General features: G+C 40.5%; 1 protein-coding gene across 1 annotated transcript in view; it reads right to left on the bottom strand.

Moving 5' to 3' along the window:
* LOC306710946 (transmembrane protein 132C) overlaps nucleotides 1–24,907 on the bottom strand; it is a gene marked incomplete at both ends in the record, with an annotated part of 129,650 nt that overhangs the window by 25,931 nt on the left and 78,812 nt on the right. The window contains one exon of the mRNA XM_079179693.1: nucleotides 6,462–6,651. Coding sequence (XP_079035819.1) covers nucleotides 6,462–6,651 — 190 coding nt within the window. The remainder of the gene's footprint in view (nucleotides 1–6,461; nucleotides 6,652–24,907) is intronic.

Raw genomic sequence — 24,907 nt, 5'->3', positions numbered from 1 at the left:
AGACCAAACCATTAATTGAGTGCTGTAGAAAACAATCAGCAGATTAATCAATAATGAAAATGATTGTTAGTTACAGCCCTAAGGCACATGCAGTGTCGCGGTCAATAAGTGATGTTGATGAAGTGAAGTAGTAAGTAAAGCAGGACAGAAACTAAAGATGTTTGAGGTATTTCAGAAAATAGTGTTGCCATAATCAGATCTTTATCAAACAATTGTATTTGTTTCTGTTGGATTAATATCGGCGCTATCAGCTTTAAATCTCAGGTATCAGTCTGGCTCCAATGCGGATATGTTTAGAACTGAGAGACATAGGAAAAACAATAAAATAAATCACCCTAAAAGTGTCTCTGTCAATCTTTCTGTCTCCCCCTCAGACGTGCAGAATAGGATACCACCAGGGGTACAAGCGAAAGGGAGAATTAATGCTATCAAAATGCACAGGAGAACAATAGAGCAGTGAATCTAAGGCCCACATATACACAAGAGGACTTAATTAAGCTATAAGGGGGCATTATGGCCGCATGCAGATGGCTAATGCTGCCTTGAAGACACTTAGCATGCCGGTGGATAGCCCCACTGCACAGCCTATTAGTGCTCTGCCGGGCCATTTCCAAATACAGTTCCTGACAGCGTGACAGTGTGACTGATTGCAGCCTGCTTGAATACCGCTGACTGGCCCTGATGCTGTGATAGCAGTGTGTGTGTGTGACTTTTAGATATGAGGACTGCATTCTTTTTGACTTATTTGTTTCTCGGTGCCAGCTGAGGACGAAACTTCTTCTTAATTCTGTTGTCCTTTCTGCCTCGGCCTATCACTATCTGTCCTCCACTGGTATTAAGAAAGCTGCAACTTGGCTGAACCCTAATTATTCCGGACATAAGCGCTCAAAAAAACAGAACTTCCTGCTAATGGCTCTGATTGTAATGTTTTGGGACTGTGAGAATAAAGCTAATGTTATTGAGTTTGAAATAGAGTGAGTTGATTCAGAGGCTATGAATAAAATGCTAATGATAGCATTTGGGATGTACTGTAAAGAGCTATGGGGGCCACACTGTCTCTTCTAATGAGCGAAAAGGAGAGACACAGCATGGGAAGAGAGGGAGATCAAAAATTCATGGGAGGATGCAGTAAAAGTCTCTCGGATGGCATGTTCTCTACGTGTGCATGTCTTTCAAGCTTGTTAATGAAACACTTTCACTTTCTCTCCTCTCAGTCTGCCCAGTTGGTTCCAGGTTGCTTATTCGGTAGGATATCATATTATTAGTCAAGTGAAATATATATATACAGGCATTTGTCACTGCGAGCATTCACAACCGGTGAACTTCAGTGAGTTCAAAATATCTCAGTAATGATAAGGTGTCTGGAGGAAAAAAGTAAAGCGGGGGAAGTATCTCGGTAAGAACTTTCTCTTAGCTTCTTCCTGAGTTTACACTTTTGATCATTTTGTTTTGTTTTGGGCTATTTATTAATCTATTGATTTGAAGAATGTCAAAGGGTATGCTATAATCTGAACCAGAGAACCACCGCAGGTAACAGAGTCTATAACATATACACTACAGTACAACAAATATTCACCTGAACAAACCATGGAATCTGTTATTGAATCTTCAAAATGCGTTCAATTTCGATTGAAAGTCGACTGAAGAATGTTCCAATATAAACTATAATTTCTGATATAAGCGACGCAAGCTCTCTTACTCTGTTCTGTTTGAAGATAATGACACATTAAAGCTTCCTGAAACAGGTTTGATCGTCTCGTTACAGTGCCCCAATTGTTCTTGTCATTTTCAGAATGTTACGTTTCTTGTCAGGATGAATTTTTTTTTTTTGTGCGACATATTCAGCATTCAACTAGCATTCTAAAATATCCAGTCTGGCCTCATCGATTGGACTTAATTAGCCTGGAAAAGCACTTGCTCTGAAGTGATGGGCTCTGTCCATGGCTGCAGGATGAATATCCAGTGCTGATCTTTTTTTGCTTGTACTGTATGCAGTGATCCCAGTCACTAGGATCCTGCAGTTTAAGAAATAACCCTCTGGTAGCAAATTATTCAGCAGGTTATTCCCTAGACTGGCCAAACCATTTTCTTCTTCTTCCTTAATCTCTTCCTTCCATCTCTCTTCTCCCCTCTTTCTACCTCCTAACTTTCGCGGATGCAGCTATTAGCATACTCGTCACAATTTCAGTCAGTCATCCTAAAGGACAGTTTACAGCAGCTGTCAAGTCAAGACAGCAGCGAGTCCTGCATTTCATTTTTGGCAGACAGATACTGTAAGAGTGTGTGCATTGCCTGTGCTTCTCTGTGGGAGTGAAGGCCAGAAGCGATCACAGAGAAATGAGAGTTTTATTGAACAGAGGTGTCTGGCATTCTAAACACAGACGAGTACCGCTGAGTGCCAGCAATGATTGGTGTCTACCTACGAGTTCTGCTGCAGAGGTTGGAGATTGATGTCAACCACTAACACCCAGTTTAATCAATCTATTTGTTGACCCTGACTCACCTGCCTTTGAAACTGTGCTATTCAGAGGTACAGTGTACTCGATGAATGATAAAAAAAATGTTGTGTAAACGGGCAAAATTAATACGGCTACAGAGGAATGTAGCACAGTTAGCATCCTAAGATTAAAACGCCAACAACAAATCATATCCTACTCCAAGCAGTTTGTGCAAAGGTGTTTTCAGAAGGTGTATATGGACTTGTGTAAGTTAACAGAGAAGTCTCAATTGGATGGACTTCAGTTTTGTTTGGAGCTTTGTTTGCAGCTATAGCCGTGTTCCTTGTTCCTGCTCTCGATACACCAGATACACATTTAGCTGGTGTATGTTCTATTAAGTTATCAACATACCAAATACGCTGGCCAGTGAGTAAGCCTTTAACATTTCTATGTAAGACCCTTACTCGTCCAGGCCACAAATTTCAGCAATTAAGTTGTTGACTATATGTTCAAATCAATATTCATATCATAAAATGACTAAAGATAATTGAGCGTTTGGTGTCAGGTAATCCAATCTGGTTTCGATACACTTTTAACCATCAAGATGATTTGATCTATTATTTTTTTGACTGTATTGTTATTATGGTAATGTACATTATGTTAATATCACTGTGCCTGGATATTGCTCCACTGTAACTATCGTTTTAAGTATATGTAACGGTGATTATCATTATTAATATATAGTTTTTGTTTTGTAATTTTCTATTCATAACATCAGGTTGTCCTTGTGGAATTCCTGCACTCTGTCAACACGAACTTTATTCGAAATCCATCCTTTCAGCACGTTGCATTTCTGATTCACTGAACACTTTGTTTGTCATTCCAACATTGACACTGGGACTACAGATGAAAAATGGCCTTTTGGCTAACTCTGGCGCATATACAGAAATGTTTTTATGAATTAATATGCACTGTCCCTTATCAAATAAACCAATAAATGAAACATAGAAAACTGTTAACTTTTAAAAAGGCATTAAAAGTAGAAAAGGTTGAAAAGTCCAAAGGCTACTCTACTGGCCAGAAGCCATAAATCAGCGGTGAACGTCGTCCTCACCAAATTGTCATAATAAAAGTTTATGAAGTGCTCAAGGGCTTTTGATTTTTACGTGGCCATTATCAGCGAAGGAAATTAAAACTATTCTTATCTCTGCAGCATACTGAATGGTTTTCCTTTCATTTTAGAAAAACAATTTACATTGTCATTATCATAATACAATTAGCAATCTTAAGCCACTTGCCAATTCAACCATGTTTGGACTGTCTAAATCCAAACTCAATTAACTTCTCAGTCAGCAAACTCTTAGCGCTGTATTAGCCAGATTACTGACAATTAAAAAGGGCAAGCTTTGTGTGAAAATACTTGGCCCTGGCTTTTTAAAGGGACCAATTTGGATAGTGGTATTTTTGACACATTTTCTTCTGACACTATCAATACAGAGTCTAAACCCTTCTTACTGTGCAATGCAGAGATCAACGGCTCACAATAAGGGACACTTCGCGTGTCGTGTGGCTCTGTAAAAACAACGACTTAGGAGCTTCTAAGTTCATGATAATTGTAAATTAGCATGTAGGGCTATGTGTCCTGCTCGATATGTCCTGCTTCTGTTGGAGATCCATAGAGAGAAGTCTTAACAGTGTCAGCAGCAGAATTAAGGGACATGCGTAAGCCAAAGAACGGGGGAAATGAAGGCCTGCTTTTAATGCCGTGTTATACCTGAGGGTCATACTGTCACTGAAATAAAGAAGAAATGGTTCCATATGAAAAACGTCTCGCCACAGCAAGGCGCTCGATGGCTGCAACGGTCGGGGGTCAAATTATTGAAGTCGGTTTGCAATTTGAGTGGTTGATATTTATATTGTAGTGTTATACAATCACATCAATAGCCAATTCAAATGAATGGTGATATTGTTCGGCTATATGAAAACATTTAGAATTAAATTTGCCAATAAGGCAAATGACGTAGTAAAACAGGATAATGTCAACATTATTATGGAGTGTCATTTCTCATAAATAAATAGTGATAAGCTTTCAAAACAAAAGACCAATTGCACCTGACCCCTATGGATGCTCTGCACCACTCGTAAATTGTGTTTTTAGTAAGAAAAAATTCAAAATACAAGAAAATTACCGCATGCAGCCAGTTCTCCTAAATCACTAGCACGAACCCCTTCAGAAGAAATCTGTGGTTCTTTCATGAGACCCAATGTGTTTGTTCACAGTCTCTGTTCCTCCTTGGATAAATGTCACAGTATTTGCTCTCCAGCAAGTGAAAGTAGGGCAACGTGGCCTGTCATCCTTGGAAATATGGCATGTAATGTGGGTGTTTGACTTTTACTTTGTTTAGATGATTAGCAAATTATGTCACAATGCTTTTTTCCCCAATTTCTATTGTTTCCACAGTCGGGAGGTTAGAAAGTATTAGGACAATGCTCTGTACTCCAGCACACTGGATTTGACATGAAACAATGACTATGATGTGGATTTTCAGCTTTGAGTTGAGGGTGTTTATATACAGATCAGGTGAACAGTATTGGGAGTAGAGATCTGATTATATAGAGAGATGGTCATTTGAAAAGTTTAATGTTCAGTAAAAAAAAAACTGCTAGATGTCGGAAAACATTGGTATATTCTCTCAAGATGTTTTTTCTTTGCTTTTTGACTTCAGTCTCGTCTCCAGAAAAACATGCTCAGTTGGATTTAGGACAGCTGACTCCACTCAAGACACTCAAAATCATTCCAGTGTGTGGTCATAAAATGATCCTTGGCTGCCATGTCTGTATGTAGGATGGTTGTAATGGGGCTACAACACAATAATGGCGTGAACACCTTCTAAAACTCTGTAACATGAGACCCAGCACTTAAATCTAATAGTCGTTATTACATTTCATAACCAATGTCCTTGAAGGGAGTCAAATGAATGAAGGGCACAGAATACTTTCTGGCTGCAGTACGTTTTTTTTAGAGATCTCTACAGATCCACTCGAATTCTAGTCAAGCCATATCGATGAAATCAAGACTGTAATCAAGAGATCAGTCCGATTCTATGAAATAGAAATAAATGTGCTCCACCTCAACTAACTACAACAGCAAAATGCTGCTTACACATAAATGCATGAGTAATACAGTAATAATCCAATGATATAGTATAATAGTATAACAGTCACAGGACTTAAGTACTTTTAATACTTTAAAGTACATTTTAGATTAGAATATATTTGATTTTTTTTAGTAGCCACATGACTGAAAAAGAGATTTACCTGATAATGCACTTTTAGTTAATAACATTTTCAAAGCATAATTATTTCTTGTACCAGAGTATTTTTAGTGTGGTATTAATACTTTTCTTAAGTAAACAATCTGAATACTTGAATGTGTAACACCTAAGTGGTCTGCGCGGGTGAGTCATTTTTCCCCGGAGTCATCAGGGGAAAAATGCGATTATGGGGCGAGGTGGAGAGTGTGAACTGAAGTGTAGAGAAAATGACATGTGACAACTACGGTCTAATTATTTTCTCTTCTATCTGACTTTCCTCAGGTCCTCTTTGGATCATGTCTCCTTTTTTAACAAAATAAATACATTTTTGTTTTCTTCTCGTAGGTTTTCCATTTGTCCATTTTGGATTGGTCTCTGGTAGACCCCAAAAAGGTTGAAGTTCTGTTGTGCATGTTAAAATGCAAGTTGTTCCATTTTGTTTTTAATTTGAACAGATGGACCATTAGTGCAATATTCATATTGTGTCTGCATTGTGATTTTGAAGGATGATGTATACGACCTGCTCGACATTTTGAAACTAACACACGCCTCCTAGCCAATCAAAATCAAGTATTCTCCCTGGTCATGGTGTAATCCTGCCTTAACCTGCATCAATGCAGACTTTACTGTACCACAATGAATGATTTCAACACATACGCGCACAAATGTCTGCATACACACTTCCACGGCTCAACCACCCACTGCTCACCATGGCTAGTGGCACGATGCCACCCAGGTCCTGCGGTGCCAGACGGATGACAGTCGGCACCTCACTGGTCAGGGTGCGGGTGAGCGGATACTCCACCTGCCACGTCACCTCCCTCCCGCCCTGAGTCACCATCAGCCCGTTCACCTCCAGGTCCACCTGCAGCACTCGCTGGTAGCCTGGTGCCTCGGCCCTGCAAGGGGAAGATAGGGAGAAGATGTGTGTCAGTGGCGGATTTTGGTAAAAGAGGAGGGCAACCGGAGGAAGGCAGACGGCAATCGTAAACAAAAAAAATAATGACGATATAGAAATAAGGTGGGCGTCAAAAGGAATGAGAAAGTTGCTGGTAAAAGCAAAAATAAAACCATGGAAAAGAAGGAGATAAAGACAGTGAGACGTCGAAGGGAGGGAGACATGAGGATGACGGTGAAAAGAGAAGATGGAAAGAGGATGATGAAAATATAGAGTAGAAACAGGAAATAGGCATGTTAAAGACGGTGAGAGAAAGATTGAGGTTAACGGAAGGGAAATGGTCTTTAACGTCCATTAAGGAAAAAGGACTGAAGAAACAGCAGCTGACAAATCAGCTGTACCTTTTAATCAGGTTTAAGAAAACAACACAAATATTGTACGCCTTCATGTAGAGGATGGTTCTGCTGTATTACACGAAGACGTTGCAGAGGGATATGCTACGTTTTAAGCATCGTGTCCCTCATCTCACAGTCTGATATGAAACTAATCGCTATTGAGATTCATTCTCACGTCCACACAGAACCACGATGTGGCAAAAAAAGAAAAAAGAAAAGAAAAAGCAATTTATTTCTTCCTCTTGCAATATGGAGCTTGTTCTGCAGAGATTGTCAGGACCAAGCAAATCATTTTCTTGCAGCTGATGGAGATGCAAACAAAGCAGAAAAAACAATGAATGCCAAATAAAAAAATCCTCTAAACTTGTTTGATTTGCTGAGCGCTAGGTTTGATCAAGCTGGTGCCTCTCCCTGAGGTGTTCTTTGTCAGAGTCAAAACCCGATGCAACACCTTTTCCAACATCCGCGCACGGATATGCATGCTGTCTTGGAAAATACAATTTGCACTTGGTGATCTGGAAGTGACTCACAGATGTAAACATTTATGCTGTGTAACACTACATCTTTAGATGGTAGTAAAAACAAAAGTTTGGAAAGAAAATTGAAATTCAAGAGGGATTAGGAGTATGTGTTTTGGGCTTTAGTATAAAGTTATGTTTAATGTATACTGTACAGTTTTTTATTTCTGTCCTAAGCAGTTTGTTGTTTGGTTGTCACACAATTAAAACAAGCCTGGAGAGAGTCCAAACTGAGCATGAGGAAGGGGGGGGGGGGGGGGGGGGGGGGGGTGAGATCCAAGGCTTTCCTTGAACATATTTTGGCCAAGCCTCTATTTAAAACTCCCCCTTATGTGTTCACACTTCAGACGCTAGCCTCACTTCAAAGTGCAGATTTAAGGACCCACTCTGGTCGAAAAGTAGAAGAGAAAACTGTTTGGGAAGCTGAAAATCAGTGTGGATGAAAACAGCTTTTATAGCAATTCTGGGTCAGGCAAAAAAAAGAAGAAAAAAAGCTTGTCTGTTTTAGGGAGTAATGTTCTGAATTATACTAAATATGTTTCCAAATGCCACTGGGAAGCTTTGGCACGGGGCGGTCAGAGGTAAATATCGGTGTGAATCTGGCCACACAGTGAGTGCTGTTGAGATATAATTATGTTTGAACACAGAACAATGATACAGGTATACTGGGGTGTAGTACATCACAGTTGGTGGTGGTTCTTTGTCGAAAAACAACAACAACACCCCGTACAGTGCAACATGTTCATCCATTCTGATAAACATGGGCACTGCAGTTGATTCTCAGATGCCACATACACCGTCCTGCCGCCTTAAATACTCACTTGAGCACCAAATGTGTATTAGTCCACGGCTGAATGGTCCATGTCTTAACCCCGAATTCACCGGGGCACACTCAATGGAATGTGTTGATTGTAATACAAATATAATATAATGCCAGCCTTATCCCTTTATGTTTATTGGCCAACGTTGCAAGAGATCAATGACTATGTACAGGTATGTTTGTAATGTATATGGAACATTTCTCCCACACTCTCATTACCGTCCCTCTCTATTCCACTGTCTGCCAACAATCGCCGTTATGTATAAATAAGTTTAGAATTATAAACAGTTCTATATTGTTTTGCACTCGAGAAATACCCAAATCCAAACCATGCAAAGGGATTTATCAAATAGTCAAAATCAAAAGCATTGCCAAATATTCCTGCAAAATTAGTTGCAATCACATAAACAAGAAAAACATGAAATAACTGATACATGTGGAACATTATGTTTGCTCTTTGAAATCCATTTCCTTTTTTATCAGAGCTTAACATCAAAAGCAAAACGGAGGAACTGCTGAGAGCAAACATCTCCACACCACCCATACTCATATGTATCCTGGATTGTAGTCCTGTATGTTACTTATAATGTTATACTGTATGTTACTTTTAGGCTGATTGCTGTGGACCTTGAGTATCAGTCACTTGTCGCCATCCATCACTCTTTTCCTTTTCAATTTCTTTCTAAGAAAGACATTCAGAGTACTATGGAGCTATAGTGGGATATTCTCTGCTGCCTGACATTATGCTGGGCTCAGGAGTAGTGGCTGCAGTGATTATGTGGTTTATGCTTATGGTGTACTATTACAGCCAAATCAATTGCTATACAGTGAAGCTGCAAACAATCAGAGCTTTAGTGCTGAATACAACTCCCCTCGACTCCCTATTTAATCTGTCTGTTTTCTGTTGTCTTTATTATTGTGTATTTTCTTGTCTTTGCTGTTTTTCATCTCCTCTCCACCCCCCTCTTTCATCTAAACCCTCTGGCTCACCTGCAGTACAATATTGCCCCCAATAGAGGGCAGTTCTCTCTCTCTCTCTCTCTCTCTCTCTCTCTCACCCTCACACTTTAAACCGGTGTGTGTTTGGGATGATGAATGTCTGCAACCCACTGGTCGGAGAGGTCAGCCTTCTTCCTCCATGTCTCATTAGAAACACAACTGCAGCGTGGGCCCTTTTCTCAACGAGATTACCATACAATTCAATGCACCCCCCGGCAACTATCACTTCTGCCCTGAGGTGGACTCACAGAGACGGAGACAAAAAAAAAGAAAAGACAAAAAAAAGCGGAAACGGGGATAAAGGAGCTACAATAAAAGCAAAATGCCTCCTGGGATCAGAGAACTGACTCTGCCACTGCTGCACAAAAGCGGACAGTGACAATGCCGCGGTATCGCAGAAGGTTTGTTGTGGTGAAATGAGGTGGAAAATCGCTCATGTCACTTTGAGGAGGCTTTTTGAGCTATCTCCATTTGTCAGTCTTATTGTTGTGTGTGAAAGCACAAACAGAAGAAGGTGAAATAATCCACTCAGAGGAAAATGGGCACACACTTTCAATTCTGTAAGATACATTTCAAACCCGCCCTTGCCGTAACAAAGGGGCTCTGAGCGGTAAGAAGCGGAGTAACCGCAAGAAAAAATGACAAGAATGAAATTCCTTTTGTTCAGAAACAGGGAAGTGAAAGTGGGACTAAGCAACACAAAAGCCCTGTTAAACATGTAGCCATGTTTTCCTCTTTTCACTCTTAACACCTTCGTGGGTATCTGGCTCTGAGAAAAGGTAGACAAGGAAAGAGTCTGCTGTCTCTTTTGGAGACCTGAGGGGGTTCCTTTCATGCATCGATGTGATTTGGTTAGCACTGACAACAATGATACATCAAAGACCTGAATCTATTTCAACACACTGAAACGACAGCGAGTCGAACAATAGAGGGGGAGACCATTTGTGTGTCTGTACAGTCGGTGTTTATATTCACTTAAACCTCAAACAGCTCAATTCAGGTAAAAGTGGTGATAGTTTTGTTTAATATTGGGAGCCAGAAGATGACGGGATTCACTTCACGGCCAGCAACCAATGTGAGGACATGCTGTTCATAAACTGCCCGTGACAGCGCTTTCGTGCGGTCAGGTTCCTGTGGTGTATTTTCCTGCCAATGAGAACTGGTTTTGATTTATTCGCTGAGAACGGGATGTTTGTGTTTGTGACCTTGCGCGCACACACACAGTTTTTAGTGTTTGTTTTGACTCGGGGTCAGTCAAACAAGAGAGGAGGACAGCTGCGAGAAAATGCCTTCCAAGAAAGATGTGTTATGATGCATACCAGTGACTGCTGCCAGCGTTCAGTGACTGAAGACGTTTTTCTCATTCTATATTACTCACTTCGTATTGCTGTTAATCTATCCGTAGATGGTATATTTGCCGTAGGCAGTTAATGTCTGCCTTTGGCAATCTTGATATTTTACACTAATTATATTTGTTGATTGTAAGATGGTTTCAAATGTCAGCAAACAATGCTCACCACAGTTTCCTGTAACTCAAGGTGTCTTCTTCTTATTGCTTCGCTTATCCAAAATTCACAGTTATTCAATTTACAATGATACAAAACAGAGAAAGCAATTATTCACATCCCTCAAAGGCTAGGATGTGTAATTGTTTAGGGGCATTTTAGCTTAAAAAATGAACATTAAAGTTGTCATTTTAAGGTGATTGCACTGTTTTAGTACTTTTTTTCCTTTAACTAGTAGACATTTTGGTGCAGACTGGTTGGCAAAATGAAATTGGAAGAAATTGTATGGACAACCATATGCAGAGTTGCCTTGACAGTAAGTGAATCCTGACATGCGAGATTAGCAGCAATTAAGCAGGTGAGATGGTGGGCGGGATGAGCGACTCCTGCGGGCCATCTGCCTTCACATAAAGATCCAACTCCATGCTTTGATCTCGCCGCTGTGAGCTAAATCTTAATTTTCCAATCTAAAAAAAAAGTGTACAATCTTAATTAGCAATTATTTCAGAATATATATGGAGAAGGAACTGGAAGTGATGCTCATTGGCGCTCACACACTTTATTTAGTACCAAAGCTTCAGTTGGTAGATCTTCATCTGGTCAGATTTCAGGGAATTTCATGGAATATGAGGGGGATGTTAAAGGGTCTTAAAATCGGAATCTCTGACCGCCACTTTATGCTGGTTATTTCTTATGTCTTATTTGAAAAATTAAACTAGTCAGTGTTAATGGTTCTTACTAGCTTTTCTTTAGGAAGGGAAACAGCTTACAGCTTTGCTCATAGTTATTTAATTAACGGTAACATTTAAGAACACTTTGCAAACTTTGGGTAATCCGTATACTGGAACAGAAATGTGAAAGTGACAAGTTTTACTTCTGCAGTAACTACCTGGAGTTTCCACAGCCTCATAGTGATGATAAGGAAGTCACCGGGCCAGGAAAGAGATAGTTCAAGTGTGAAACTTCCCATAAAACCACAGCTTGCTGATTTTATATCTCTCTTTTTTTTATTCTTCTAACTTTAGCTGTTTCCCCTGCTGCCGGTCTTTATGCTATACTTAGCTGATTGACTGGGGTTTTGCACCATATAAGCGTGGCATTGATCTTATCTCGGCACGAAAGTGACTCAACGCACTTCCAAAACGTGTTGAACAATTCCTTTAACGACATTCTCACTGTGCAGAGAAGATGTTTTGGTGAGATGTAATTACTGCTCTTTCTTGCTCTCCGAGTGCCCTGTATGTGGTGACACAGATGATTTGCTTTTGCAGCTGTTTTAATTATTTGTAGTTCACTTACCCTCCAGCTGTACTGAGTAGTTTCTGTATTTGGAGTCCGATGTCTCTCAAACAAATACAATTTGATTCTAATTGGTTCGAAGACCTCACGGGAAAGCGGATGATATCTCCAATAAATGAAACATTTTGTCAGCAGGATCTCCATCCTCTGCTTACGACAGTGCAGTCATAAAGGTCACTGCACATTAACAGTGGAGACTACCTGTGACTACGGAAGTTCATCCGCGGTGTGTGCGTAATGAGGTCATTTAGCCTGATGTAGGCTAGTTGGGGGGTCATTGGAATATAACGATTAATAAATTAGGATCTGGTGTAGCAGAAACCGTATTTTATGTGTATGCATCTCAAGGGAGTCCAGGCTCCTCTCTAATGAGTTTCACTGACTCAGGTCTAATATCTCTCCAAGATGATGCTAATGAGATCCTATTGAAACCGGCAGTACTCCCTTCTCTATCGCACCAATGAACAGCAGACCTGAGATGCAACTGAATGTGATAGTTTGGAGAAGGTTGTTACAGGCAAGTTATTCAGGGCTGTTGAAGGCCTTCTGGGGCTCGGGAGGGTTGATGAAGCGGGAAGGAGTGGCAGAGAGAGAGACACAGACCGCAGAATAAAACTAAATGTGCAAAAAAAAAATCGTGTGTGAATAATCATGACTTATTTATCGTGAAACGACTGAGACGTGGAGAATTCGTCCCCAAAGACAGCTCAGTGAGTCACGGTTGTTAGTAATACACGTATGGCGCTCGTGAATCACTTGCACTAACTTCCTAACCTTGTGCTGTCTGGGGTGGACTGGTGGCTCTCAATCCAGGGAAGCCTGTTTCATCTGTGTGGACTGGATGCGTTTATGGAGCGATAAACATTGACATATGACAGACAGATAATGAAAGAGATCATAAAATGAAACCATGTCAAGAGGCAGATCAAACGTAAAATAACCAATTTATGTATGCTGGAGATTTCCCCCAGGATCTATCAAACCTGCGACGTCAGCACTGGCCCTGTCAGTACAGATTAGTTTGCTTTCACAGTAGGCCTGCAAAAGGGGCGGGGGTGCGGAGGGTGAGAAAAAACTGAAAGAGAAATAGTGCAGTTCTTCTACTAAATTGCCTTTTTGGTCTGTCTCTTCTTCAATATTTTCTGAAATAACCCCCCCTCTGTTTTTTTTTCTGTTGCTGCTGCACATTACCCCTTCAACTGCCTACTGGTCCATTTTCTTTCTTTCTTTGTGCCATATTTTCCCCATATTCCTCTCAAACGGTGTGTGAAATGAGAGGATTCGGGCATCCTGTGTGAAACAGATGCGGCTCCGCGCATCGACCAATCAAAAGGCAGTGTCGCCACTCTGCAGCGTATCGAAGCACAAGCCAATCAGAGCCTTAAAAAAAGAGTGGACGACATAACAGACATTTGCCGAAAGATTGGAGGTGTTAACATGGTGCAATCATCTTCTAAGAGTTGAATCCAAGTCAGACCAGGAAGGCGATGTCATAGCAGCGAGTGAGCTCTTTAGTTTTACCCATATGACCAAAATCATCAGTTCAAATTTGATGCATCAAATGGTATGTACACACTGTCTCAACAACAGTTTTCTTAAAAGAAATCAGGGGAAAAATTGTATCAGTATCATAGCAACAGGGTGCCTGAAAATGTACATGAATTGATCTCAGAAATAAAAAAAAGAGAAAGAAACATATCAAAGGAATGTTTCAACTTTCTCCTCAAAATATAAACCTCAAACAAATGGCAAAGACCTTCACCATTCAACACTTTTCACCAACAATCCTGTCTCATAAATATTCAGTTCAACATAACAGAGTTTATATTGAACATATTGAATAGTTAATACTGAACACACCTGCAAGACTTTCACTGTCAAGTAATTCTATTTCGGTAGTCCATCCATCACTTTTGTCCAGACTGAAATGCCTGAACAACTATTTGACGTATTGCTTTGACATTTTGTACAGATCGGGTGTTCTTGGTGCCAAGAGGATTAATCTTACTGACTCTGGTGACCCCTGACGTTTCCTCTATCACCACCAGCAGGTCAAATCTTTCACTTATTCCTTGAAATATCTCAAAATCTACTAGATGGATTGGTACAGACTTGCATGTAAACCTCAGGATGAACTGTGAAAACGTTGGCGATCCCATAACGTTTCCTCTACTGTCATCCAATTTTAGAGTTCTCCAGTATTTTGGTTGATGATCAAATGTCTGCAAAACTAATGACATTGCAAAGTGTTTTAGTAGCCTAGACCTAACACACAGGTTCAGAGGATACAAAATCCCCTTTGTGCGCCTTATGAGCGGTTATCAGCCTCGTAGAAATGGGTTAGAAGGGGCCTGCTACATCTACTAGTGGCTTCAGTGGGCCGGTTCACATCTTTTCATATGGTTGATCGTGAGTACAAACAGACGAGTGGACGTAACAATTATGACGGGAGCATACAGGAAGTCAGGTGAAGTAGTATAAAGAGCGACATGGTCTGTTCGGGGGTGGTGGTCGAGAGTGATGAACGGGGACAAACGAACACAGGACTTGCTGTTCGTGTCTCGTGTTAAACCGCAGCTCAACGTTGATTTATTTGACTGTATGTTACGTTACTTGAGTACTTATTTTCACCCGGGTCGGCCCCTATGAAGCATTAGAATGGTAGTGATGACAAGTGAACGCCCATTCAATCGGGTGATAACATTCGAAATGGGGGGCGTAACCAACCATCCTGTACGATGGTTTTAGATCTACACTTGCCTATAATAAGGACACATGTTGCCAGAGAATGTAATCCAGGTGGCAGTTAGGTTTTCTCTGAAACCAGTGCAAAGCAGACTCTGCACAGATGGAGACGGGGATGTTCGCAAAATGTTCACAGATTCAGTGGTAAAAAAAAAAGAAGCATCCCTCATATGGTCTCACTGATGTGCTGTTAAGGTATGCATACATTTGAAATAACACTGATTATAAATTGCAATCGGGGAATACCAGAGCTAGTTTGTATAAAAAAAATATTTTAACCTCTGAAAAGAGAAATTAATGCAGCCTAAAAAAAAAACCTTTGAACATAAGTGTTTACTTTTACCTCTGAGTCAGCTACACTGAAGTGCGAGATTAAAGAATTTGCAGAGGTGAGGGGAAACTTGTTTTTCTTCCAGTCCCTCTGGATAAATAATATCACAAATGAGTGGATTCCTTGACAATCAAGGCATCGAGAGCCCACACAACGCCACCCGGTACCACCATCACCTTTTAACTTGTGTGCTCTAAACTGTTTTCAAGGGCCAGTTGGTGGTTACGAGCCATCCAGACAGTGATTACAATACAACCCAATCCATCAGTGTATGAACAGCGTTTTCTATCCCCCTATTGATTTCTGTGAGCTGTAGGAGTGTTAGTAAAAATCTCCAGAGGGCTATGGGGCTCATCCTCTTATCCTGGACAATAAGATCAACTCAGTGTGACTGGCTCATCTCCCCCCTTGGAGCTTTAACTCTCCACCAAAGATGACACTTATTCCTCTCCTTGTTACTCACATATCTGCACAAAGATGACAAAGGATTAGATCAAGTTTCTCTTTTCGTTATTTGCCTCTCAGTTGCTGGCTGCTACTGTTGAATCTCATGATGAGCACGATTTTAGGCTTTGTGTAGCGCACTTGGAGTTTTTCTTTGATATTTCCGTCTCTTCCTCTCTCTTTTTGCTTTTGGCTTCATTCACAGCATCTACACAGAGAAGGCCCAACAGAGCACTTAAATGACGATACGGTGTACAGCATTGGTCTGTGGGGTCTGGCAACTTAAAGAAAGGCGACCTCAACTGTTAGCCACAAGAAGTATCCTTCTGTAAGAGTCCCTCTTCTCTATTTTGTCTGTAAATAAAACTTCTGACTCCTTTTGGAAAAGAATAACCAAGTCAGAGGCTACACTGTTTACTTTTGTCGATGGTGGTGCCCCTCTGCATTGACTCTTCATTACAAATTCAGGATTTTTCAGGTCTTTTTCAAACCTCAGGGGGTGTAATGGTGAAACAATGACTAATAGAGGAGCAGGTCAAACGTTGCGTATACAGGCTGGCAAGCGGCAACAACCATGACTGATGGTTGAGCTAATGAGATGCAGATCCTCTTGTTGCCTCCAGCTGTGGGCCTCAAAGTGTGACAATGATAGTGTTCACATTGTTGTGAAAATGATTGCTCCAAAGCGTGCATATTGTGCACAGACACCGTGTCCGTGTTTTTCTACAGTCCATGGACACGTGTGTTCAACCTACACAATCACAATAAAAGTTCCCCTACACTGGAGTGCACAATGTGGATGAAATGTATGAACAAATACGATAGGCAATATGACAACACAATGATGAGTGTTAATAAATCATTGTTACATGGCTATGTAATAAGCCCTCTGGTTATCATGTAAATAAAGTGGCGGGGTACTTACTAGGTTTTGTGGCACACAATTACTGAAACATGGCTATTTAAATGTATATAAGTCACTTTGGGACTGGTTATTATTTTAAGTGTAACCCCGCTTGGCAACAATCTGAGAAGAGATTAAGTGGAAAATTCTGCCTATGGCAAGATCGAACCCGGAGGAATTAAGGTTAAAATGATCAATAATGCATTTATCTGCAATGCGTGTTTTTAAAAATAGTCAGCTATAGACAGTGAAATGAAATTTTGTGTAAAAACCTTCGGCAGGTCCATGAAATAAGCGTCCATTTTGTTAGCAGTCTGGAGCCCTGAAAAAATCATTTCATGTCAAAATAAAAAAGGTGTTAGTAATCTTGAGCCACAAGAGAGTTCTGGCAAAACATTGCTTTTTGTATTTGAAAATTCAAAAGATTGTATTGAAATGTGTCTTTTTTTAGCCTGATTTTCTATGTTCTCGTCACAAAGCGTAGTAGTTGCTGCAGTACTCTGAGGTTTTTTAGCTGCGTCTTTGTCCGGCCTTCCTTTGCCTCTCCAGTTCTAATGAGGTCTCCACTTCTCTTTCATCAGTTGGGCTGATTCATATTGTTGTGCTGTGGGTTATTTTACGATGATGATGATGATGATGGGTTAGGGTTAGACTTTTATAATCTCACACTTTGTTTCACTTGTTGCTGACAGTGTAAATCCATGACAGTAGCATTAACTTACCACAGTGGAAGGTTTGGCATTTTATGTCTCTTTTATTTTTTAGCGTCTCTTGTGTATCATTGAAATGGCTCAATAGACTTTCAATAGATTTTCTTTTCAAAAATATAACTAACTAGTGTTACCTTGAACCGAACCAGTTTCATAAGTGACACCGGCCTAATTTGTGTGTCTGCAAATCCCCCTCTCTGCCTCTATCTCACACACTCGAAGGTACAAATAAATATCAAAACAAGGCAAAAAACCTGCATGCATGTGTACACCCCAACACAAACCTAAATAAACAAACCGCTCCCTGGTTGAGTTTATTAGATTGGTGTATCTGGACAGGGTTAATAAGAATTCTGGCCCTTCTGTGACCCCCTTGCTGACCTGGACCCTTACCTCTGCTCGCTTGCCTCATTAATCTGTCAAGTAAACAGAACCCTCTCCTCCTCCTCCTCCTCTGGACGAGGGAGGGAATTGATGAGAAAGGGAGGGGCGCGCAGTTTCTTATTTGGCTGTCCCCTACTTTTCTCTCCATTTGGTGTTGAACACAAAAAGTTAGAGAGAAAACAACTCTCCAAGGTGATAGCCTGAGGATGTCTCTCCACTTCTCACCTACACACAGACAAATATACACAAATAATAGAACTCTGAGGTGAGAATGATTATTCCCCAAACAAACTGAATAAATCCGAGCCAAATTAAATTTAGCCCTAATGATAAAAAAAAAGCCTATTCATATATCTATATTGTTTTGTTTGTTTTTTCCAATTCAGTGTGAGTTTTAGCATTAGCCTCACTCTATTAGAGCTGCAACAAACAATGAAACAATGCTGTAGTCTATGAAATGTCTCCAAGAGCCGGAGTGACGCCTTTGAATTGCCTGATTTGTCCGACCTTGATCCAAAAACCCAAAGTTGTTTAATTTACAATATGACAAAGAACAGTTACAAATGCTTACACTCGAGAAGATTGATAGTTTTGCAATTAGTGATTAATTAAAGGATTATTAAAATGGTTGAAGATTAATTTCTTTTCGATTGACCCACCAATTAATCGACTAATCTGTGCAGCTCTACACTCTAAGCAGCATGTTTAAAATGTCTGTGAATGTCTGTGTGCTGGAAATCCTTTGACAAGTTCTTGCAGTACCTCAAATATGAAATGCACCTCGAAGAGAGCTCTAAAGCATTGACAAGGAGGCAAGGATTCAGCGGCAGATTTATTAGAAGATGAAGTGGATCAGAGGGTTTGAGCCGAGAGTCCCAAGGCCAATAGACCCGCCTTATCAAACACCACCAGGCTCCATGGCCAATCTCCAAATGTGGGCAACTCGACCAGTGCTGGCTCTGGTTGCTGATAAAAGTCAGATTGAGGAACTACAGAGCTTTGTTAGGAGGCAAAGAGACATTGATTTACTTTTGCTTAAAAAAATATGATTATGCTTGATTCCTAAATGTATACTCAAAGAAAACAAGAACACTTTACTCTCTTATCTGTATTTATAGTTCACAATTTTAACACTTGAGGAGAGTTTGGACGGCTAAGACAGAAACAATTGTGTCTGGGCTTCCCTATCTGATATTATCATTACCTCAGAACATGGAAAGACTGTTTTATAAATGTGGCCTCTGAACACCACAGAAAAAACCCCCACAACAGACTGACATAATAGATAACCAAAGAAGTTAACCTCCAGTTGGTTTCCAGCAGACTTCATCCCTTGGATTAGCCAGAGAGCAGAGGCCTTATCATAGCCCCATAGGGACCAATCAAGCATGTTTTACTTCATGCAGGTCAAGGATATGCAGAATCCAAATTCATGCTGTAAAGGGAAGGCTGGATGGAGGAGAAGTCAGTGTGTATCTCTGAGTATAAATCATTCTCTCCAAGATTAAATTAATTATATTTCATTAGTGGTATCGCGTCCATTTTGATATCCATTAATGACAACAGGCTTGAGGGAATAAATACAACTTGTGTTTTTATTATAATCATTTTGGAGTCTAGACTAAGAGAGCCATTTTCCTTTTATGGAGCCTTTGTGATTGCATAAAGAATTGAGACGGCCCAGCAACACATCGGACTCACATGCCACTCATGCAAATTAAATTAGACACGATCAATGATGCCGATCCATCTAGCGATCACATAGTTGCCTGCCTTGGAAGTCTTTTTTAATTTAAGGGACAGGGAGGAGGGAGCATTCCAGCGATGCATTAGTGGCCCTCTGGGTAAACACAGGAAAATAAGATGTCTGGATGATTGCTTGAAAGGATTACGAAACGCATTCAAATATTTTTCATACCAAATTGTATGCTACCACCTGTACCTGTTGTGATAACAAACAAATAAATTCAAGGAAACAGCAGTTCACAAACATACTAATTAGACCACCTGGGAGGGTGATTGCTTCATCTCCCCTATCCATCATCTACAGCATTGTACTTTCACAAGACCATTCACACGTTCAAGGACACACTGGAATATAAATGCACGCACGCACGGACACGCAGACACTCTTAAGTATCGGCATTTTGTCCGCTAGAGCTTTTGAACCAGTGTGCTACACTGGAAAAAACATGCATGCATGCACGCACGCACAGACACACACACACACACTCTAAATATCTGCATTTTGTCTGCTAGAGCTTTTGAACTAGTGTTAATTAAACAGATTACAACACAGAGCTAATCAAAACTGCCACGCTCTTCAAGGCCCAAACTAATGGTAGTCTATTCTTTAATTTCCCACTTAATCAAATACATATAAATAGGTGCATGTGTGCGCGCACACAGATTGCCCCAGCAGGCAGGTCATTAACATCTGTGTTTCTCGCTGATGCATGGAGAGTTACTCCATTGGAATTAGATTGCACTGAAGGGACCTTTGATTTAACTCAGGTTTGAAATGCAGTCCCACTGGTCCTGCTCGGTCTGGCCATTGATTGTATGTGTTCATTCACCATCTGAGTTCAGCTCGGCGCAATCAGAAAGAACAGCACGAGGCCCTCTGACCTCACCCCGTGAACTGAAGAGGACGGAATATCGAACTCCTTTCCCGTTCAATCTTCACTCATCATTGTTCTGCCAATTATTCCGGCCCCTAACGACTCTCCGCCGTGGAGTAAAGCTGCCTTATAGACACATATTCACTAACCCAAACAATGTACATTTGCATGGGCTCGCGGTTCATGGGGTGTAGTCAAATGTCAGCACTGAACGAACAACCCATTCTTTATTCAAATCTACCCTCATGTACATAATCATGCCTAAACTGTAAATCTGCAGGCTAATTTTACATATTCACACATTCGATGCGCAGCTAACATATGGAATATATTCACCATATCCAATGTTGGATGACAATTGCTCATGATAACAAATGCATATCTGAATGACTCATTTCTATTTTCTAATGACAGGTTTTCCATAAGAGAAGCCACATGATAACTGTCTTGCATTTCATATGAATTCTGGAGAAAGTGAGAGCAACCATTCATTGTGATGGGGCGAAGACGTGATGAGAGCAGGGGAATATTGCACCCCATATAACGCCTCAAGCTATTATTACCGTATCATGAGAACAATCAATCAAATTGGGTTAAAATGTACATGCTGTTTCAGAGCCACTCAGATATGTATAATGGGATCATGAATACAGCACAGTTTCCATATGCAGCACAAAGTGGATTGTTCACACTCCTGGGGCTCCAGGTAACCTTATGTGTAACTGAATACAGAATGAGATTCAGGGACCAACACCCCTCCATGTATTTATTCATCCACGTTCACATTCTGGTTGGTTGCAAACCTCATCTGGTTTAATAGAAAGATGTTTTTTGTGTCACTGTTTTCCATTCTAACTGGGTAATAGAGTTGAAATAAGCCCTATATTAATAAGAATATGTCCTGATACTTGCATATATTGCAATATGGCAAATGTTGACAAAACAACGAGCTGTGTTTCACTCCTGCGTATGCTTGTTTTTGTAGTGGCAGAAGTTGATGCAAATTCAGGAGTCGACAATAAATGAAATCGAGACGAGACGTATGCACTTACTGAGCGTTTATATGCATAGAAAAACTATGAAAAAAACTATAAAACTACTACACACTAAGTCTGTGTGTGTGTGTGTGTACATTTGCATTTACGCGTGCACTTTTGGCTCAACTAAATATTACCTAATATGGTGAGATATTGGCTCAACTAAATGTCACCAGTGTGTATTGGAGGACTAAAACGTTGACCTGCTGTAGGGCCAATGACTGCGCCGGTCAAGAAGAGAACTTTCGATTGTGCTTTGGGTTTTGTCTCTCAGGCAACATGTCTTACTACAGTCTAAAGACATTACACATGCAAAAAAAAGTGTGGTGTGTTCAAAAAAAAGTAAGTAAAAGTGCAAAACATTTAGAATAATGTACCGTAATAACACCCGTGGTGTTTTGGGGCACTGTGTTTTCTGTTTTTGCCTAAAGGGGCCGCTTTGGGATTTTGGGTGAGCCAGTGGATGTGAGGAGCTGCTCGAGGGCAGACATGATTCCATGTGACTCCTAATAAATCATCCATCGTAGTTTGCCTCCCTCTCTTTGGAGTTCTTTTACCGGAGATTTATTTTCCCTCAAAATTCTGTGATACACAACAGATTTTGGTAACGAGGATGGGATTTCCTCGAGGTGATGAGAGTTTTTACGACGGGAGAAAGCACAGCGAAGATGGCGGCGGCATTCGGGCAAAGTGGAGACTTTCTCGTTAACGAAAAACAAAGAAACATTCAAAGCCTATTTGGAAAGGTTAGAACCGCTCTTCTTAGCAAACTGGCTAAAATATGGCGATGAAAATTCAAAAGCAGTATTGTGGGCAGAAGTAACCACACTCTGCTGATGGACTGTAGTGCACCATTGAAGATGTCGGACAAATTTAATTGCAAAAAGATTCAAGTTAAACTCCAGACACCAGAGGGAGGACGAGTCTTTAAATGAGTACAAGTTGAGGAAACTATATCTACTTACAAGTTTATATTCCTAGATAATGCATTCAGAGATAGATTTGAGCACAGGGTTAAAAGAGCAGAAATTCTCCATCGAAAGCTAAATCCAGCCCACACTAAATGCGATGGGATTTGCACACCAAGTGAAAAAAAACAGACAAATTGTCTGTTGAGGGTCTACAGTAAACAGTTGCTTACATAATTGTCCAGCATTTCTTTGAAGAGACTGGATCAAGAAGTTAGAACTGGATTGGTCTTCTGTAAACAGAGTAACATTTGAGAGTGTGGAGGAGTTATGTGAGAGATACCCCGAGGTGCACAGCCCAGTCTAGGGAAGGTGATGGGGATCAAAGCCAAACTCCATGTAGTACCGGGGGCTATTCACAAGTTTTGCAAACCGCCTTATGCACTTAGGGGGGCTGATGGTGTTATTTCGCCTGATAATTACAGTGGATTTTACAGTGAAAGTGAGGAGAATCTGTGGGATATCTTTTAAAGCAGAAGCGTAGCATGCCTGCCACAGCACCTTGCATACTTGGAGATGGGCTACAGGTCCTTGGGAGAGAATACACCTTGATTTTGCAGAGGATTAAAAGCAAATGTTTTGTGGTTTTGATGGATGCATATGCTCGCTTATCTGAGGTAATCATTTTGAAGACCACCACAGCTGGCAAAACTATTGAGGTTTTGAGAAAGCTATTTTGCATCATTGCATGAAGCGGTAGTGACAGACAATGGACCTCAATTTACTTCAGCGGAAAAGTGATCAAGAAAGTTGTTAGGAACACAGGAACGTCTGTATGAAATCCAGCCATTCATAATCAATCACGTTGACTCATCGCAACCCTAAAGACCACAGCTAACTCGCATAACGATGAAAAAGGATATATGCTGGAAGGAAAGTTTGCATGGACGCGTATCAGCAGCAATTTTACCTAACAAGAATCTTTATGGACTTTATTTATATGGGAATTTGTGGCTTTTTTCTTTTCCCTGGCACACTGCAGAGTATGCTAATCACTTCAGTCTAAAACAAGCTTGGGGTTTCCATTCCCCTCATTGATGCTCGCTTCCTCTGTTTCACAGAAAAACCCTCAGAGGCTCGTGTCACCTCCCTCAGCAGATGGCTGGGGCAAACGCAGAATGACAGGCCTCGATTTCACTGATGCTTAAAATATGAATTCACCAACTGTTGTAGAACAATTCGAATCTTTAACCTATTTTCACACCGGGGCTTGCGCACTGGGAAGACTTTCCTCATCAAAGGCTCGGCACACAGCTCTGAGACTTTTTCATGCAACTTCCGTGCAAGATTTGTTTTTTTAAATCCTAACCCTACAACACAATAGTCAGTACAACTGCAATAAGTGGAAACATGATGAAACACACACTGTAAAGCATACATTGTTGGCCGGAATATAATGCCATTTATTCTGGCGTTGTCACTCAGAGGTAAGACTACAGTGTTGTTTTTAGATAGCACCACTAAGAGCTTCGCTTTACAGGCTTGCATCATTGAAGGTGTTGTAAGGCTGTCTTGTCAGTCTTTTAGAGTAAGGCTTACTCCCACTGTCTCACAGCGGGAGACCTCTCTGGCAACAGCAGACAAATGGAATGTGGTGGCATGTTCCATGATCACGTAGACGTTGACGGGTGAAAAGATGCTGGAGGATTGTATTTGTTCACTTGTTTGTTTGTTTGCCTGTGTATTTGTGTTTGTGTGTGTCAGAGAGTGCGTGTGTACGCACACAGACGGTACTCAGTTAATATTTACATTAGGAAAAGCACAGTTGAGTGTTCGAATCTTCACAGCATCATGGCCTGCACGTCAGTCAACCCTCTCTACCTTTTCTGTAGAAGTAACAAAGGCAATAGTAGGCAGTACCACTTACAGCTCAGTACAAGTCTGAGTTGAATGCCATTTAATTAACGGAAACGCTAGCACAAGGAGACAAAGCAATGTACTAAATGTGTCTTCATCTGCCTTCCCGCTGCAATACATTCATCACTTAAATAAAATCAAATAATTTGAATGAACCATTTAAGGTGCTGAGGAAAATGTTGTCTTATTTCAGAACGGTCAATACAATTGTTCTTTCATTGATTTGTATTCTGTTTTAATGTGAATCCCCATCACAAAATGTTAAAACTCTCAACAATGCCAAATGCTTACAGTACGATTATCCAGCAAATTCAGCATGCGAGGAAGGAGGATAAATGTGAGTCATTGCCTTCTTTTTTTTTAATGCTTGCATAATACAGAATAGAGAAATCTGGTCCTTATCTAAGAAATGACTACATTGATGTGAAAATCACTAGAAGAAGCATGGGTAAGTGTCCCTCACACTCACAAAGGTAATTGATTGAAGTAGAATTTTTTGGATGCTTGACTGAAATTCTATTAGTTACAATTGTGATAATTGATTCTCAAATGTGAGCATCTGCTGCTTCTCTTTGTCATATACAATAGTAAACGTAATGCCTTTGAGTATTGGTGTGATTTTGTGACATTTTATAGACAAAACGCTTAAACGACTGAGAAAATAATTAGCGGATTAATTAGATACTTCTACTTCATATACAAAACATGTTTTTAAAAGCC

Source organism: Pholis gunnellus (genome assembly GCF_910591455.1).
Source record: "Pholis gunnellus genome assembly, chromosome: 18".
Classification (NCBI taxonomy): domain Eukaryota; kingdom Metazoa; phylum Chordata; class Actinopteri; order Perciformes; family Pholidae; genus Pholis; species Pholis gunnellus.
Note: the sequence above shows the minus strand (reverse complement) of the source record. Positions and strands in the feature narration are given on the sequence as shown.